A 19,657-nucleotide genomic window follows, 5' to 3' on the forward strand; every position below is an offset into this window, starting at 1 on the left:
TTGGTTCATATTTCGGTTTGTGTCCACCTCTCTTTAGCACCCATCTGGCACTTGTTTTTCTGTTTATAGTGGAAGGGGGTGTGGTTAGAACTGACTTTTCCATCGATTGCTGGGCCTCAGACAGTTGCCAGCAGGATATGGGCAGATGCAGTAATTAAGAAACTATTGCCTGTCTACCACACTGTTGGCAAAAGATCTCTACAAGGCAAACAATAGCAATTCAAAGAGTGTTTGCTACAGGATGTTAGATTTATTTGACACATTAAATATATAAATCTAGAATGTGTATTATAATAACAGTTCCTTTGTATACTTCTGTTCCAGACTTTTCTTTCTAGGATCATCTTAGTCACATTGATTAATAATATAAATGGTGCGCCTTTATTAACAACGTACCAGAAAGCAGCCGTTCCTCTGCCATCACCTCTAGGAGAGGGTTTGAGATCAGGCTCCTACTCAGTGTTTGACTTCAGGGCTCCACTGAGGATTAAGGAACGAGAGAGCTTGAAGTCAAGCACTCTGCTCACACAGAGACTGCATCTTCACATAATTGGATATGGCGCTACTGGGGTCATTCACTTCCAGAGGGTTTTCCAAGTCTCTGCTTGAATCGGCTCCATTGTTAAACAGCTCTTTCCGTTGTGAAGTTTCTTATTTTCAGTTGAAATCCAACTGAACCCTTTTTACTCTTGGTCTCTGGAAAAGCAGAGAACAGTCCCATTGTATCTCTGCATTCATGACAGCAGTAACAGAGAAATGGAGAATCCTCAGTGTGTGTAGTTTTCTCTACACATGCTCTTTCTTTCAACCTTTCCTTATATTGCTTATTTTCCTCATTGCAATACAACGATATCCAAGAATGTGATGTTCCTACCTTAAGTAAGAAAACCTATTAGTGTAAGTAGTACTAAAACCAGGCAACTCATGAACAAAGTGTTTGTATTTTCTCATGGGATTTCCCAGAAAAATTCCATGCCTCAATATGCTCCAAGAGCAAAATGTTGAAGGCAGTAGAGCACCAGCTTTTTAAAATAAGAAATTAGCCTGTTCTAAGGACCTGTTAGTGTGTGCCAGCTTGTTGAAACCCAGTCTGGAGCAAAATGTTGGTGAGTCCTTGCCTGTGAACCCAGATTTATAGAAAACTCTGACCAAAAGCTAAACCCTACAGGCAGAAGCCTGTCTGCATACTATATAAAGAATCATAGAACCTAAACTTCAAAATGTTTGCTGGTCTGGGAATCAGGAAAATGTGTGCTTAAATCTAGATTCTTCAGATTTATATATTTGAACGTTCTTCAGAATTGAGCAGCTCTGTAAGAATTTAAGTGGGGTAGCCTTGCGTAAAGAACAACATTGCCCCGTTTGGGCAAGCAAAAGAACTTGAACCCTGTCAGTCTTGCTCAGTCCCAGCTGCATGTTCATTTTTGGTCCTAACCTCGCTCTTCACAAAGAGCAGCACTTTTGTTGTAACGTGCTATTGTGGAACCAGGTTGTGGTAACACTCTATGGAAAAATACTGCACAAACATCACAAACCAGATTTAAATGTATTAAGAGACTGTTATTTCAGTTAACAACAAGAATATTGTGGCACCTGATTCTTGTAATCTGCAAACAGTTACACTCTTGGGGAAGGGTGTGCCTTTGTGAGCAGCCCCTGCAGTATAACTCCAGCATCAGGTCAGCAGGAACAGAGCTGTCCACAAGGTATACTATTAAGAAAAACCAGAGGGCTACAGCAGGTGTAACACAGTAATTAAGTGGTCGGGCTCCAAATCAGCACCTGAAATCCCATTGCCATGAGCTGGTAACCTCGTTTGGGGCACTAATCTATGTAGAACAGCGGAATATAAACACAATTACTATTACTATACAGGAAAGCCTTGTATGAAGCTTTTTGATCTTTCCAGAGGTTTTGCCTTGCGTTTCCCTCCATACATCTCTCGGAACTGTTGCTGTATAGTCTTGGGCCTTCACTGTGGTGACACCGATCTTGTGGAAGGGCCCTCCAAATGAAGTCAGGCGGGCACCCTAGTTTCTAGTTTTCAGGATGGCTTTTAAAGGCAGTTACATTTTTATTTTCTTTGTCCTGTGTTTATTCTACTGTGTTGTGTTTTAGGTCTACTGTTTAAAATGTTATAAATGGTGTTGTGACCCTTTAGGGAAGGAAGCGGGGGTTAGAATTTCAGCCACAAATAAACAAAGTCGATGTACATTCACTGTGAAGCGGTATCTCAAAAGAATGTAAACTCATTTATGACAATAATAAACCAAACAAGTGTTTTTATATTATGCAGAGGGATTTTTTTTATTAGAAGGAGACAGAAATAGTCTTCTCGTCTGTGGCTACAGGGTTTGAAAAAGCTCTGCGCTCTTGAACATCACAAAACAGGTTTAAGTTTTATAAGAGAAGAGGAGATACATGTTTTAGCTGGCAGTTGTAATACTGTGATGCCTAAGCAAGATCTATTTCTAGGAATTCACTTGGAGCCATGCATCCTATCTACGTTTTGTTGATTTTGACCCATTCTGTGTTCACAACTGTTAGCAAGGAAGGGAAGAACGTCTTGAAACAGAATTTTGCTCTGTTTTACAGCCAACTGCTCCTGTTGGCAGAACATACTACTGGGCAGAACTGAGTTTATCTGAGCTTCTAGTCTAACAGTCTTTATTTTATCGGCTGAGTTGAAGAAACATGGATACAATAGAATACACAAAAGTTCTTTTTAAGGAGCAATAAGCCTAGAATGCTAGATCAAAATATCCACTTATAATCCAATGCATGTTATATACGGTACCCTCCCTTTGCTACAGACTACCCTACCATCTATGTCTTGGGCCTCCTTAAGAAACCCCTTCACCAGCTATGTAAGTGTCAAATGGCAACCAATCCCCTCTAGTATAATAGCATGTGCTTTAAGAACAAGAGGCCCTTTCATAACCATCATGATTTAGCACTAGCACTTGTAGTTCAGAACGGCCGTCCCTAAGTAGCTTTCACAACATAATATGCCTGCAGAACTCTTCTCACAGTCTCCACATATTTGTCATCAGGCACAGGCTTCCTCTGGCTTCCTGGCTCCAGAAACTTCTTAATGTTTGGAATGTTACTTATCCTTGCTTTAAAGGCCTAAATGAGGGGAAGAGAAGAAACAAAAAACACACTGTCTACGGACCCAAAATAAAGAACACAAAGTTTGCTTTTTTCCACCCCAACTTTCTCCTCCCCTCCCACTTGAGTCTACCAGTACTGTGTACAGACAAAAAGACCCACAATACTCTTATTGTGCTTTGGACTCTGTTTTCAACATTCATATAACTAATATTTGACCATACCCTGTGGTGATAGATGCTACTGACATCTGTAGCTAATGGCTCCTTCCCTCCAGCCCCATCACTGGCCTGATTCAAACCTTTTGTCAACTATGGATAGTGTAGAGACGATTTTTCATCCTAGCGAGTTACTGAATTGGCTGAGACACAAGTTTTTGGTTCCAGTTCTGAGGAGACTGTCTTTATAACAATCTCCTCAGAGATTGGGCTCTCCTTCTTTGGAGGTTTTTAAGCAGAAGCTAGATGGCCATCTGACAGCAATGCTGATTCTGTGAACCTAGGCAGATTATGAGGGGGAGGGCAGGAAGGGTTACATCAGTGCTTAGTTCTTGTGGCCCCTTCTTACATGCCCAGGGAAAGGCCAATTGCAACCTTGGGGTCAGGTAGCAAATTCCCCCAGGTCAGTTTGGCTAGGGATCCTGATGGAGTTTTGCCATCTTCTAGGCATGGAGTAAGGGTCACTGTGTATGTGTGTGTATGGGGGGAGGGGAGTTATTTGGAAATTTCCTGTATTTGGCAAGGGGTTGGACTAGATTACCCTAGAGGTCCCTTCCAACCTGGTGATTCTATGAATATTACTGATGGTGAGACTCTCTGAGGAAGATATGACAGAAACGGGAGCAGACCTAGGTGTCTCATTAGCAGCTCACCTTGGAATATAACTTATTAGCTTTATTTACGGCTTGGCTTTACTCATGACTAAACTCGTCATGAGTACTACTCTGTTTACCAACTTCTGTAAATCATGAGTAGGGGCTGAACAATAACAGTACAAACCTAAGCACAGTTACTCAATGAAACTCAATGGTCTTAGACTGGGACCTTCTGTATTATTGTCATTATATTGTGAATTGTGTGCTTTTCTACAGACGTCTGTATTGTTTTCATTGAGTTTACATAGCTGTATAGAATCGTAATATCACTAGTGTGTATCTGTCTTGGCGTATAATTAATATTTAGTGGATTCTTTCAGATATAAATATGCAATTTGATATATAATTGTTCTGTTCATTATTCTTTATTATTTCTTTTTTTTTAGTGTAGTGTTACTTTTGTTTTTGCAACTTTTTACACTGCCTTCCCCCCCTTTTTCCCCTTCAAATTTTACACTGGCAGAGCAAAAGAACTGACTATTCACCTATCAGACAATGCACTGTTAGCATACCAGCCCTGCTTCTTCCGGGCTACAGCTCTCTGGCTTGTTCATATTGCCCATGTGGTGACTGAGAGTCTAATTAAGCGAGAGCTTGGGTTCACGCTAAGGTACTTTGGTCAGGCCCATCCATTCCATCAAGACATGGGCTCTGGGAGTTCCGTGCTCCCAGAGAGAACTTGATTCTCAGTTGCACAGGAGCCCAGCGTGGATCGGGACCATGCAGGGAGAAGCAGCTTAAAGCCTCTTCCCCTGTACCATTCTCGCAACTTGAAATAGCCCAGGGAGTCACTATTTGCCCCAATGGGGAAACTGATGTGTACTAATGAGCTACATGTTAAAATTTCTCTAGCGGAACAACTAGCAGTTCAGGTCGGGGGCGGGGCGGGGGAGCTTCACAGCTTCTCCTTCTGCAGCCCTGATTGAAATTGGGTCCTGCGCACCAGGGAGTCATGTTTCAAGCATGGAAATCCCAGACCATGTCTGTCAATCAGAACTGAGGATGCACCCCACAAAAGCATACTGTGTGATCGGTCTCCAAGAGTGAATATTTTTATCTGTCATGAACCAAAAGGGGCTTTCATGCCAAGCAAGAGGTAAGTGGGGGGGGGGGGGGACAGAAGAAACGGCAGCTATGGCACACCCAGGGGGAACATATGTTGATTCTGGATTTGTTCATATGCTACAGTCACACATGCATTAAAAAAACCAAGAGCCCAAAACACTATCACAGCACTAAGGACCTTTTGGGGTCCTTTCACCAACTTGCCAAACAAAACAGTTTGTTTTTTAAAGGAATGACTGAAATACAGTTTTAAAAAATTACAAAATATATAAAACAAAAACAATGCTATTCTCAAGCATTTTTGTTACGTCTGCTTAAAGTCAATTATGGAATAAATGGTTGCTGTTGGCTGAGCAAATTATTTCCTTTAAGTTTAATTGAATGTTTTTAAGTTGGAAAGTCAGTTGATTAAACACACATCTTGCCTACAATTTTCTTGAAAATGTTCCCTCAGAAAGCCATTTATTTAGGTCTCTGGGGGAAAGGCCCTTGAGGAAGCAGCGGTATAGCCGACCCTGCTGTTCTTTTTCCGTACCTGCAACTGGGGGAATTCTGAGAGGACATCGCAGGACTTTTCCTCGACCATTAAAATAGATTCAATGAGGTGTACATCTGCCCAGCTGAACTGGTTGCCAACAAGAAAATCCTGCCCATGATCTTTCAACACCTGTAATATACAAATGTTAATTTGATTCTAAGAAAACTTACCATTGCCTGATGTTTCAAGACCTAGATATTTCGAAAAGAAAACCTGATTTGTCATCCAACATGTATGCCCATATAGTTTGGTGGGGGGGGGGCGTTTACAAAGAACAAAGGCACTTACTCAGTTTGTGCAGAAGGAAGCACTGAAGAAGTTGGCTAATTACTAACAATTATTTTGAGACAGCAATGAACAGCAGAGGGAAAAAACCCAGGGATGCAAAGAAGAAGCCATTTATATTATGTCCAGTTTACAGACGTAGCAAAATAAGGAGGCACCAATATGGTGGAACTGCCTGTACTAATTTCATTACTATTTTATGTTCACAACAACCCTGTAAGTCAGGTTAAGCTGAGAGAGAGAGAGAGCAGCTGGCCCAAAGCCTATCTTTTTGCTTTATGGCATGGTGAGGAACTGAACTCATGTCTTCAAGGTTGTAGAACTACACAAAACTAACTTAGAGCTCAGTACAAGGTTTCACAGGGCTCATTTCATGCATCTTTAAACATTCACTTAGCAGGGAACCCAGGCTAATCCCATTTCCCAACATACATAACTTTCATTAGTGGGAGCCTTTCAAAAAACATGCCTTCATTATATGTTAACATTTTAAATATTCACTCAGTTAAAACTTAACTTTAAACTGGAAAGTAACCCAAAGCTCAAGACTTTAAGACCTAAAACAACGGGTTACTGACACGTACCTTTTCATACACTGGAAAATATCTTTTAGTTGCTTTATCAATGATCGTGGCAAGTTGTTTTTCCTTATCCTCAGGTGATAAGAAAGGGTACATCAAAATTAAACCCATTAGATCCGTTGTTCCTTCTACATACATGTCAATTCTAAAAAGAGATACACACAGGTCAGTAACAGTCTCTGTCCTGCTGATGAAGTTATCAGCCAGCTTTTAAAGCAAGGAATAGTGTGGCCACGGAAGCCATTTTAAATTGCTGTAGATTCTTGTGGACTCATAATAGGGCAAGCTGTGCACAGGCACTTTTCCCTTACAGAGACTCGGTGCTTTTCTTTACTTGGGGAGATAAATTTTTTGGAAAGAATGGGGAAGGGGAAAGAGAGGACAAATCAGAATGCGTCTTGTCATACAGATCATTTCAGAATGTTCTTTATCAAAAGGCAAACTTTACTGGAATAGCCGGCTTGGTACCAGCTTGTAGCTTTATCTGCTTTACACAGTAGCACTGATACCCTAGGATCAGCAAGACAACATACAGTTTCCCAACCGCCAGCTGCTGTATGCCTCCATTGAAGTCAGAGTAGTTCAGATGTAACCCTATGGGCCATTCTTTGATTTCTTGTCTACCAGAGGAACTGTTAACTCATAACAAGGCTACCACTTCTAAACCCAGAGCAGATTGTCCATGGACCAAAAACATTTAAGAAACACAAAAGTTTGATTTTCAAGGGCCAACACTAGCAGTTTTACTTTGGAAGATATCTGAAAGAAGTAAGCATTTGGAGAAGGCCATTCTAATGACATCTTTCCAGAGCTGATGCCAGAATATTCCAAGGGGGGAGGGGAGACAGGGCTTCTGGCAAAGCCCACTGTGATCCCCCTCCCCGCCTGTGCCCACCCAGAGATGGGCAGGAGGGCATGACCAAGTAGCTTGGCAGTGGGCCTCCCTGAATACTCTCTGTCCAGGGTCCCTTAAAACTTGGGCCTACCCTTGCACCCTTCTTGAGTTCTTGCGAAATACACACACGCATACACACATTGTACTTGAATCAGTCTGTTCCATTTTATGTGGCGCCAAGAGATGCTCCTATCTGGAGACCAGACTCAAGGCCACAAGGAACAGGAGAAATAAACAGGCCCCTAACTTTAAACTAATTAAATGTAATCTGTTACAATACAGTGCTTGCTCCTTCAGGTCCTTTCCATAGAGGTTGTGCTTGGCTGCAATGTAGCGGAGGATGGCTCGAGTCTGCACCATCTTCATCCCATCGATTTCCACCATAGGCACTTGCTGAAACAGGAGGTCCCCATCTTTTACAAGGAGAAAAAACAGGAAATCAAACATTCTGTCTAGAAACACATTACTCCCAACAGGTGGATGGACCTTAAACTATTGGGAAAGCTCAATAGTGGTGGGCCAAAACCCTAGAAGGCCATTAGCAACTGAGCAAATACTGAACGGAGCAAATACTAAGGTACTGGTAGTGCCCCAGGATCTGCTTAGCCTTGCCTCTGGCCTTAGTGATATTGAGTGTAGGCTCACCCACGGGTAAGCCTATTCCCACAATCATAACTACTGCAATCTGAGCAGACCATGAGAGGCACCAGCACCACAGGAGCCACTTTATTCAGCAGGATCCAGGACAAAGTTAACAGGTCAATCCATCCCCAATTCTCACCCTGGAACTGAAAGCCAAGACAATAGCACATTATTTTATGTAGGCAAAAGAGAGTATCTAGTATTATTATTATTATGAAGATACAGTACCCTACAAGAGCATGAAATCTGTTATTCTATACAAACTCACAAAACAAAAAACAATGTTTTTTTTTTTAAAGGGGCATACTTAGCAAGTGTTTTCAGACAACTGAACAGCAGCCTTCAGCCAACTATACAAGTTTACAAAACAGCTCAAGAGAATGTAAAATGCTCACTTGGGGCCACTTCATAAGTTAGAGAAAAGAAGGCTCCTTGGATTTCCATATGGTACAAACTATATATTGATTTACACAAGCATGAAGGAAATCCATGTCCCCTTCAAATATATCACAAATGGCCCAGCTGAGATACTGTAAAAGCCTACAAGCAGTTCAGTAATACAGGGCCGTCATCTGCTCTAGCCCTCTGAAACCTTTACAGCTATGTTTAGCCACAGTGATGCCTGGAGAAATGAGGGGAAGGCTATCATTTGTATATAGTTGTATATATACCTCCTATACAGAGAGAAAAAAGATTTTATATCTGATCCTGCTTCTCAAGTTGTACTGCAGGAATGTTATCACAAGCAAACCAGATTTCAGAAGAGAACTTTTTGAAAAAAATAAACCCTGCACAATATCATGTGGTTTATCATGAGACTTTTGTTTTCCAAAACTGAAAGCACTTTTTGTCTTCCAAAAATGAAACATCCACTAATGTAGGACATTTTGTGTCCTTAAATGTCATTACTTCTGTCTTTAAAAACATATTAGTCTCGTCATCTTTCAATATTGTTGTGAATCTCATGTTATATGCAAGAAGCAATCCCCCAACCCGAAACCTTATTTTTGAAGGCTGATTATTCCAACAAGTAGGGAATTATGGTCAGGAATTCCTTACAATCTGCACTATTAGAAAGCCTGAGATAATAAACATATCACTACAGTTAACAGGCACAGCTTGGCAACGGGTAGGAGTTGAGGTGTTAGCAGTAAGATTCCTCTCCCCATGTTAAAAGGGCAGTTTATGGACACAGAATAACATAAACCCCTTGTAATTTCCTAGACACCACCTAGCCCCAAGCAGAGGATGCAGCCAGCCTGGAGACTAGAAAGTTACCAAGCCATAGGGGAAATGACTGACAGCCCCCATGTCCCAGACAGCAGCAGAGATAATGAAGCTTCCTGACCACCTAATCTCATCAACGCTCTCCTCCATCTTTCCTGTCCCACTTACTAAATCAGACTATTCAGCACATCACATAGCTTTCCTGTCTGGTACTTATCAGGCCATCAAACAATATTTTTACTTATAGACCATCCCATACAGTCATATCAAACCCTTCCCAAGTTATTGTCCTACTCCAGACAAGCCATTAAGCCATTGTTTCAGGAGCAAGATAGCAGCATTGCTGCAGAGTACATTTTATCCTATATCTGGGCTGTTTAGCCATATGCTCAGTGTGTGTATGCCTTGGTACCCATCCACACACTCGCAATCTGTTTAGGCTTCCTCTCTCTGTGAAATGCTGGTCATTTTGCTGCTCCTCCACAGACTTTCTCCTCCTCTTCAAGACTGGTAATTATCACTCTTCTCCTGAAACTGCTTTCCCACTTCCTCCCTGCTCTTCCCACCCTGCAATGGTGGGAAGAGCAGTTTGCAGGCAGGAGGTCTCCTGCCATCATGGGAGATGTGGAAACCCTGCTTAATGCCAATCTATATTTAGAAGGCCTGTGTAGTATTTCAGGCAAGCAGTAATATTGCATTGAGCGTCAACACTCCTTTTAATATTTCTAGAACTTCAGACAATTAGGACCACTACATTCAGTTGAAAATACCTTAAATGAATATCTGACCATTACTGGTGTAAATGTAACAAATGCATCACAGAGATACACTCAGTGGAGAGATGATTAACTTTTCCTTGTTAACTAGACCGTGCTTCTCTGCAACATGTAAAAGGTCAGCAAGCAGGTGATCACCAGTCAGCTAAGCCTCTTCTTGTGAGTTTCTTAAAGGAAGAAATATAATGTAGTAGGGCCTAACTAGGGTGGTTAATTTGGGGCTGACTGGTAAGAACCTCAATGCATCTAAGGATGAAGAACTGTTGCTGAGAGAGATTCTCACTGGCTTGAGACGCTGGGTGGGTTGACGAGGGGACACTTGTGGAGCTGAGCAGCATCAATCAAGTCCTTAGTTGCTTGAGTGGCACATTGATGGGGGGCGGGGGGGGCAGAGACCTTGTGCTGCACATGGCAGAGACAGATGCTGACATCAACTTGCAAGTCTGATAGTTGTGTGCGTTGCCCCCAATTCAAAAGGAAAGGGATGCAAGGCCGATTCAGCCAGCTAATAAGTGCATTGCAAAATCGAGCATGCACAGCCATACAGGGTGCAACAGTATCAGAACATGGCCCAGCTATTATTCCAAATATTTTAAAGCTTCCTTTCCACCAAACTTAGGGTCCAGAAGGCACTGAACAATCAAAACAGTGTAACCAGCTTTAAAATATATATAAATGTTCAAAACAAAATATATGGACACACAGACATATAAATGGGAACAAGGGCCAATGAGAGTCAATGAGGAAACACCAAGCAAAAAAAAAAAAGTCTTTACCTGCTGGCAAAAGACAATGAGACAAGGATGAGTTCACAACTCAACCATTATTGCTGCAGTGCTTAACACTTTTCTGACACATCTGAAGAAGGGTTGTAGACATTGGTCAAATGGTAACCCAGGTGTGTGGTGATGAAAACCAAATGATGGCTCTCTACACCTGTCCACACAAACGGTGTGTGTGCATGCACCAAACAGCAGCACTTTTATCAGAGACACACCTTGTAGGAGCTTTTCATATTGTTCTCGTGTCTCCAGAAGTTCCTCTTCAAACTACGAGAGAGAAACATACAAGGAATTGTTTCAGCGTTCTAGAACTCAGGATCATTGACAAGTGGGATCCGAGGACAAGCACCGCGCCCGTATCATTTCCCAATGGCAAATGTAAGCAGAAAGTATTAACAAAGTGTCACTGCACAGTTCCTTATCAGGAGGTTTATGCTGTTCCAATATCGTCAGCACTCCATAGCTAGTGATGTGTCTGCACTTCCTAGGAGACTTTGTTCTTCCCTCTCTACATTTTGATACTGAATGATTTTTAAACTGAGTCATACCCCAAGGCTAAGAGGAGAAAAGAAACAATCTCACATGCATTAAAAGCTGAAATAGCCCCTCCCCAAACCTGCAACTAATTATTTAACAGTATGGTTATTGGATTGACATTTTGAGATCATAATCCAAAAACTTTGAAAAAGTTAACAAAAATAAATACTACAAGGCAGAGTCAGTGGGTTTGTGCAGTAAAGTTTGGTGCTTGGTTTGCTCTTGGAAGTACGCTGAAATTCCTGGTGATGTGGAAGCTACATTAGAAACACCCCCCCCCCCCCATTCACTTGTCATCTTGTTTTGATTCTTTTATATTTATGTTCTTCATTTATACTTCACTTTTCTCCCCAATGGGGACCCAAAATTGTTTATATTGCTCTTCTCCATTTTTTTCCTCACAACAAACCCTGTGAAGTAAATTAGGCTAAGAGTATGTGACTGGATCAAGGTCACCCATTCAGCTTCTCGGGCAGAATGGAGATTCAAACCTGGGTCTCCCAGATCCTAGCCCAACACTCTAACCACTACACCACACTGGCTCTCTTTGAAACCCTGAAGTTTCTACTACGAAAACAGGCTTTCCCACCCCAATGTTCAAATATGCAGGATTCATACAAGTTTAGAAAGACATTCTTTCCTCAAAAAGAAGAAAAACAAGTAACACCCTTCCCCGGTTGTTTCTCCGCGTCAGTAGACAAGGAAACAAACCTCCACACCAGCTGCTGCTAACAGCCATCTTATCGGTTCCATCTTGCCTCGTCCATCGAAGTAGTACAGTTTCGGCTTTCCTGCCATAATTTCTAGTTCTTGGTCTCCTGACAAAGAACACAAAATGGCTTAAGAGTGGTGCTTCAAGAAAAGATTGACAGGAAGAACGTTAAACTGGACAAAATGGTATTTCAGCAAGTATTCTTTGAAACATAATTATTAAACATACAGATGGATTATTTGTTTACCAGCTATCACTACCCAAGAAAAACAGGACATGTCAAACTCCACAAGATATTGCTGGGAGGTTTATTATTTAATGGATTTTCTTTTAGGATTGAATGCAAAATTTCTTTTTATAGAGAGCAAGGGGCCTTCTGGGATGGAACAAGGAGTCTTTGGTGCTCTAGGAAAAGAAACTTTGCATCCAATCCTGACAATACAGAGCAAGGCTGCATATTCTGGTAGAATGTTCCACTGTTAGCAGAACTGAGCCTTTTGGATTCAACCCAAGTCATCTACAGCAGTGGTCCAGCCAATGAGGTGGGCCCCTCAGGTGAGTCTTGGAGCACAACCTGCTGGTTTGCAAGCTCCTACAAAGCTGTCTTTTTTTTGTTTACTAAGACTTCTTGGATAAATATGTAATAGTTATCTTCTCCCTCAAACTGTACTTAACAAACCACACAGGAGGGATGTGCTCATACAGATCTTGCCCTCAGAACCGGCATTTCCTGCCTCCCCTCACTGATGCAATCAGCCACACAGTGTCCAGACACATCCAGTTCCCATCGTTCCACTCAATCAAGAACAGCCCAAGAAAAGATGAACTGTCCATTCCCACTGAGTGGAAACACCAGTCACAAGTGCTCAGGAAGGGGCCTGTACAACAGACAGGGAAACCCAAAGGGTAAAACCAAACCAACTTTACAAAATACACAATATTCCAGAGCACCAGCAACCTTGGAAGGGCAGATATAGCGATAGATGAATCAAAGTTTAACCTTGCCGCACACAAAAAGAAACGCACACAATTTTTAATCAACATAAAAAAAGAGAGCTTCCTATATCAAAATTTGATTCCCACGCCAAACCTAGCAATTCAGGGTCCACGAGGCCCTTGGATCAGCAGTGTCTTTATGTATAGGCTGGAATTCATGAAGGAACTATGACTGTTTTAAATTAGCACAAAAGTGCAAAAAAACAGGACCGGCCATTCACCTCTGAAAAATGAGGCTCATTCCAATTTTTTTTTAAATGATGTTATGAAGCTGCTTTATAGTGAACTGGACTATGGGTCCATCTACTCTGGTACTGTGAACTCTGAGGGACAGACAGTAGTGCAAAGCAATATCTCTTCCAGAATATAAGATTTTTTTCCTTTAAAATGTGAGAGTCTTGGAGACTGACTTGAAGGCCTTTATCATGTAAAGTATGCATTCTGCCACTGCCCTCTGGCCCCTCTCCAGAGACAAAACTACTCCTTTCCTTTTCAAAACGCTCAATCCAACTTCATTAAATTTGTTATTAAAAGTCATTCAAACTGATTTGTTCCCCTTAGTGAGGGGGGAGCACATTTATTGCTGTAACTCCCCTCCCAATCCAAGTGATGACATTTGCAGAGACTGCGCCCCTCCTCTGATGGAGTCACTCAACCAGGGAGATGGGAGAAAAGGTCTCTGATTTATGAGTAATTAAAGTTTACACGCAGAGCAAGCCCAGAGAGGAGCTTGGCAACCAGAGAAAGCAGGTAGCACAGAGGACACAAATAGCACATGAAAAATAAAATGCCATTGTGTAGACATGACATGCAGGCTTTATGTTTAGCAAGGATGTGAATCATGTCCAGACCAGGAATGCAGCAAACAAGCTCTGCCTTGCCCCCCCCCCACACTCCTACTCAAGCCCCTTCTTTACACCTCTCTCCTTTACTAAAGACATATGAGTCAGGAACCAAAACTGCAGTCAGCGTGTTGGACTAAGATCTGGGAATACCAGTGTTCATTTGCCCATTCTGCTTTGAAGTGAGTGGCCTTCAACTAGTTACCTCCTCTCAGCCTAACCTATTTTAAATCTTTGTTGTGAAGAAAAAAAATAAAGAAATTAGAATCTTTGCAATAGGTAAGAGTGCAGCTTGTATAACCAACAACACTGCAGCTCCAGAGTTAGAATTCATTCTTCTACTTTTCCCTAAGAGCAGAAAGGCCAGTTAACCTATAGCTTCTCTATGTATTACTAAATGAAATGTGTATACAGTATTGAAACTATCTTGGAGGAGTTTCAGGCACAACATTTCCTTTCCTCCAGTCTACAGCTCAGCCTCTGGTTACAGAGGTGCAAGCAAAAGGTTGGCCTGGTTGTCCACCTGGCAACAACTGGAAGGAGGAGCAAAACGCTTGCCCTGTTCCATGCAGCTGCAACAGCACCAGAGAACAGCCAAGGCATCAATGATGCCTGAAGACAGATGTATCAGTACAATCATCTTGGGTGGAAAGATCTGTTGTGTGCATCTTCACTGACTGGAAAACTTGTGTGTCAGTTATATATATATGCCAAATCACTCTCGCTTTTTCCCCTCCAATTTTCTTGAACGAGGTACTGCGAAAATGGACAGACGATTTCAGAATATTACCAACTCTTGTTGGTAATTATTACCAAAAACCGTATTATGGAAATATGGGCACTGCTTGGGGTTTGATTATTTAATATCTGAATGTCTACTATGGCATAGTACTGCTTCAGACTAGCATGGAAATGGGTCAGATTGCAATTCGCTGGCTCTTGACACATCAGCTACCAACAAAGAACATTTAGAGAGGTTTTTTTGGTGGTTAGACTGTAATCCTAAACTCTACTGTCACTGAAATGTAATAGTCTGCAGATTGCAAGTGAGTTTTAAACTTCTCCCTTCTGAACACGGCACTTGAAGATCTCACAACAGACACAAAATCTATTACGTAGCAATAAAACAAGGAACATGTAAAATCGACACATTCATTCAAACCAAATTAGTTACCTCCTTGAAGCAGAAAAGACGTCACAGTGCTACAGTGCAATCCTAAACACAGTTACACACTTCTAAGCCTATTAACTTTGATGGGCCTAGAAGGAGTTAACTCTGCTTTGGACTGTATTGTTGGTTTCTTTAGCCTTCTTGCAAACAAAACCTGGGAATAATTATGTGCTGGCTTGAAAACAACAGCCCACAGTTTCCAATGTGGTGGTAGGGGACCTTACTTAATAAGCAGGGAGAAAGCAATCTCTGAAAAATCTTGGAAGGCAGATGTACTGTTGGAAAGAACGCCTGCTTGTTCGTTAAGGAGCAACAACACAAAACCCCTCACATATTCGATTTAAAGTGCCCATTGATGATCCAGGAATGTAGACAACAACTTCCAAACCACTTGGCACAGATGCCCTCTGTTGAGTCTCCTCCAATGGACTCTAAATGGGGGTTGGGGTGAGGAGAAGGAACAGTTATGACCTCTTATGCAAGATGGTTAGCTAAGAAATTCTGTCAAGAGAGCTGTCCCAATATCACAGCACAATTAGAACAGGAAGTCAAAAGCAGAAAATGTTGGTTGACATACATAGAGTGCTTTACTAGAGGGGCTGATCTTTCTTATGGCATTAAGAAAAAGAACCAGCAACAAATTACAATGGGTCTTAGATGGAAGGCCATAAAAACCCTGTAATTCAGAGAAAATAATCCACACACACACAGGAAGGGAAAGCAACTCAGGGTGGAGTTAGGGTCCTTGTGGAGGAGAGTTAATAGATACAAAGTGTCAAGAGAAAAGGATGAATTAGTTCTGTTCCCTTTACTGGTAATTGCAATAAGGCAGCTTTTCATTTGGGGGGGGGGAAGAGTCTGGGAATTGGAACCTAGGTCTCCAAGGTCTGGTGCTCTAACCACTACACAGACTGCCTCTAGTGGATTAAGACAAGAGGCTTCTCTAAGGAAACATCCAATAGCGTCATATAACTATCTCCAGGAAAGGCAGGGTTGGATCCTAGGATTTTTTTCACCTAATCCTGTGTCTTCTGTTTCCTTCATGAGAGAAAGACTTCCTTCTTCTGGTTTATTGCAGTTCTGCAGAACCTGCAAGATGGGAGATGTTCCGCCAGGCCTATGGCTGGCGTCTGACAGTGTCCCCCTCTGGCTGTTAACACCCCCATCGTGCTGCCCGAGACTGATCATTTTCATCTTCTACTGTCTGCACTTTATGGGTTTAAGATAGCCTTTGACATATATATTGACGCCTATTTATTTAAATTTGTATTTATTGATTAGTGTTGTGTTTTAATATGTATTTTAAATCTGTATTTAAATGTTTCTTGTGAGCTGCCCTGAGCCTGTGTGCGGGGAAGACAGGATATAAATCTAATAATAAACAAAGAAAGACTTCCAGTGATGGAGAAACACCTTTCTTTGTTGAAAGAAATCTTAGCGGACAGGAATCATAGGATCCAAACCACAGAAAGTGCAGTGCCACCACAACAAAGGCTCCGCCTCTGCTCACCACCCACCTGGCCATCCCTCCAAAGCAGACCCTATGGGCTCCCTAGGAAAGAAATGCAGTCCTTCAGTAACCCACCTCTACGGCGGCGTAGCCTTCTAAAGGCATAAGGCCAATAAAGGCGGCCACTAAATCAACCTAGCTTTTTATGCCTCCTTACCAATTAAAATCAGGTATGTATTTTGTAGAAAAAGGAGAAGTCAGCCAATGAACTGAAACAAATCAGACAGAACTAGAGACAGTAAAATCTAAGTAACAGCTGAAAAACTGTAGAAGAGACTGCAGATATCTGATGCATTGGACTTGTGGATATTTAGCCAAGACACAGATAAAGCAACTCTGAAGCCAGTAAGATTGCTTTCCTCTGAACATAAGTGGGTGATGGGCTTGTCCAAGCAAATAACTGAATTGATAAGACCATAGTGTGTTTCTCAGAACACATTTTGTTTTAAGTTTACTCAAGTTACACAGCATGCTTAAACCCAGCAGATGAGTTTCAGCTCTCACAACTTTTCCTGGGGTTTGTGGTTGGCCAGCTTGACAGGGATACAGTTATTTAAATGCTGAAAAGTTGGGTTACGTGATCAAATTCTGCAGCAGGAAATTCTTTACAGTACCTTTCTCAGTTATGTCTGATGAGGAGTGCTGCATAACTCAAGACTGAATATACTTACATGAACACCAAGCAGACAAAAGGAAAGCAGAAAACGGGCACTCTGTCCATGCTCAGAGGATCTTACTTTCGAAAAACAAAGTTCACCTGCAACTTCCTCTAACACCTTAAGAAAGGATCATTTAGCAGCAGTGGAGAAGAAGTGGGTTAGACAGCAGCTTAAGAAAATCTGCTTGTTTTCTACCGATCGTTTAGTGATTTTGGCAACACTCCTTCCTTATGTCCCACGCCTGCTCAAATCTCCAATTCCTAAGCAGACATACATGATAGAAAAAGAAACACTCAGTTCCTTAGGGGTTGATAGTCAACCCGTATCAAGCGACCCCCCCCCCCCCGATTTATCACGCCCCCTGGATCCGCAGGCGAACAAAAGTGCCTGAGCAGGTCCAAAGCAGAGCTCTGCGTTTCCATTTGCCAAAAAGTTCGCTCTTTACCAGGCAGGCAAGACCCTCTGCTCCAAAACGGCGTCGAGACCACCGCCCTTTACCTGTAACAAAGCAATCCCCCCTCCTTCCCCAGAGCGTCCCAGGCAAAGCGTGACGAAACGGGGTGGCCACTTGCAACAGAAGCGCCCCCGCGCCTTCCCGCCCCCTTGCCAAAAGCGGCGAGGACCTTGCCAGGACTTCCGTAAGAGTTCATTCTCAGCCAATCATACCTCCCCATAGCCTGAACCCACCTTAACAGCGCTGACCAACAGCCCCGCACAAGAACACCCCACTGAGCCCGCTACAGCAGCCACCCCCTTTTAAAGAGCAGAGCGAAGCAGGCGTGGGGGAGTGTAAGAGAACCAGCCAGTAAAAACAGAGCTATCTGCATGCACTCGCAAAGCCTTTTGGGGAGCAGGTTGAAGCGAGGAAGGTCGGCATTCTCTTACAAAGAACGGGCATTCTTTTTTTTCCTACTACCACAATTTTCTCTTTTTCAATTAGAGTTTGTGAATTAATATTAGTTAATACAATCACCATAACCTCTTAGTAGTTCTCACTACGAGGCTTATATACATTTCTGGCAAACTAACTCAGTGGATGTGAGGGCGATCTGGCTGCGACATCTGTCACCCCATTGATCGCCAGGGTTGATTCGGCTGATCTGGCTGGCTAGGCGGGTGTCCCCTTCCTCCCTCACCGCTCCATGTGCGTCCCTCCCGAAGCTGCGCGCTCGGTGGAAGAGGACGACCATCCCAGATAGAAGGAGTGTACCGTTCTTCGGTCAAGGGTATACGATAGCTGCGCTCCCCTGCTAGAACCTCCAAACAAGCTCAAGGTCCATTTGTAGGAGAACGTAGGGTAGTCAAGCTTCCAAGACTCCAGACACATCCAAGTGAGGCGCTGCATGTGGCAGTATGCCATTCTTTTCAAGAGCGGCACATCTTTGCTTTTGGGAAACATCGCTTTTGGGTTGATGCGTGCTGTGTCGAAAGCAACTTTGTATAGTTGTGCAGTAAAAGAAAGTTTGAAAGTGAAATTACTGCTTTTATAATGAAAAAACATGGAGAAACGACAGACTTTTAAATGTAAGTGAAACGGAGGAAGAAAGCCACACAGTGAGCGCGTATGAGAAAATAACTGCATATCATTAGGTTACACACAGTTCCTGGAGATTTTGATTGCCATAGTAAGGAGCTACATCTTCTTCTTTTCCACATTCATTTCCTTAGAGGTCTGTTTCTCTATGGTAAATTCATTTTGAGAAAAGTTGATTTTTCTGCTGATCATTTAAAGGTAGCAGGGAGCTTACGCTCCTCATAAACAGTAATCAGCCTTTCCTTGAAAGACCAGGCCTGACTCTGGGTCAGAAGTGGAAAACTGGGCGCTGGAGGATTCCCTGGAAGCGAGCAGAGATCAATGTGCGTGCTGGGAGGGGGTGGGGTGGGGGGGTGCGTTCCCGCAAACTGCGGGCTGTTTAAATCCCAAGCAGTAGTCAAGCAAGAAAACTGTGAGTAGAACATGCATGATCTTTTTTCCTCCAGCTTCGTAGCGAATTTCAGAGATGTATGTTTTAAAAAAGAATTTCATTTGCATTAGGATATTTTGCCTTTGCAAATACTAAGCAAATTGTAAAAGTAGCCCCATAGCCAAGGGTTAAAAACTATCAATGAATCAAAAGGAATATAATAGAGCTGTGCAGGTCAACTAAAAATATTGGTAGGGGGGGGGGTTTGCTTGCACAAAAGAATTATACTTAGTAATGCCTATGCTTTTATTAAAATGTAATTCTGGTCATTGGTCTCCTACATACGACGGGAAAACTGTACCATGCACTACAGCTGTCTTCCCTTCTTTAGCAGAACTCCCCAGGATCCACCATCTGTTGAATTTTTAAAATATCAAGTGTGCAGCCTCTTAACAGTTAAGGTAGAAGTAATGTATTGTGGTTCCCTCTCGCTTAAGAACCAAGGTAGTACCTTTTTCATTAGAGCAACATTTACTTGTTTTGTTATTCT

At 42.4% G+C, this 19,657-nt stretch overlaps 1 protein-coding gene across 2 annotated transcripts; it reads right to left on the reverse strand.

Annotated features, from left to right (window-relative positions):
- Positions 1-2,278: 2,278 nt before the first annotated feature.
- LOC129337541 (glutathione S-transferase 3-like) lies at positions 2,279-17,977 on the reverse strand. 2 transcript variants are annotated; one of them, XM_054991337.1, is made up of 7 exons: positions 17,891-17,977; positions 12,025-12,131; positions 10,992-11,043; positions 7,630-7,762; positions 6,458-6,599; positions 5,586-5,717; positions 2,279-3,129 (listed from the first exon to the last, which is right to left on the reverse strand). In XM_054991337.1, the coding sequence occupies exons 2-7, from the start codon at positions 12,109-12,111 to the stop codon at positions 2,986-2,988; spliced, it is 690 nt and encodes a 229-aa protein (XP_054847312.1). In that variant the 5' UTR covers positions 12,112-12,131; positions 17,891-17,977; the 3' UTR covers positions 2,279-2,985. The 2 variants fall into 2 exon arrangements, with proteins under 2 accessions (XP_054847312.1, XP_054847303.1); XM_054991328.1 differs by lacking the exon at positions 17,891-17,977 and adding an exon at positions 17,649-17,745.
- Positions 17,978-19,657: the final 1,680 nt, after the last annotated feature.

Source organism: Eublepharis macularius, chromosome 1 (genome assembly GCF_028583425.1).
Source record: "Eublepharis macularius isolate TG4126 chromosome 1, MPM_Emac_v1.0, whole genome shotgun sequence".
Classification (NCBI taxonomy): Eukaryota; Metazoa; Chordata; class Lepidosauria; order Squamata; family Eublepharidae; genus Eublepharis; species Eublepharis macularius.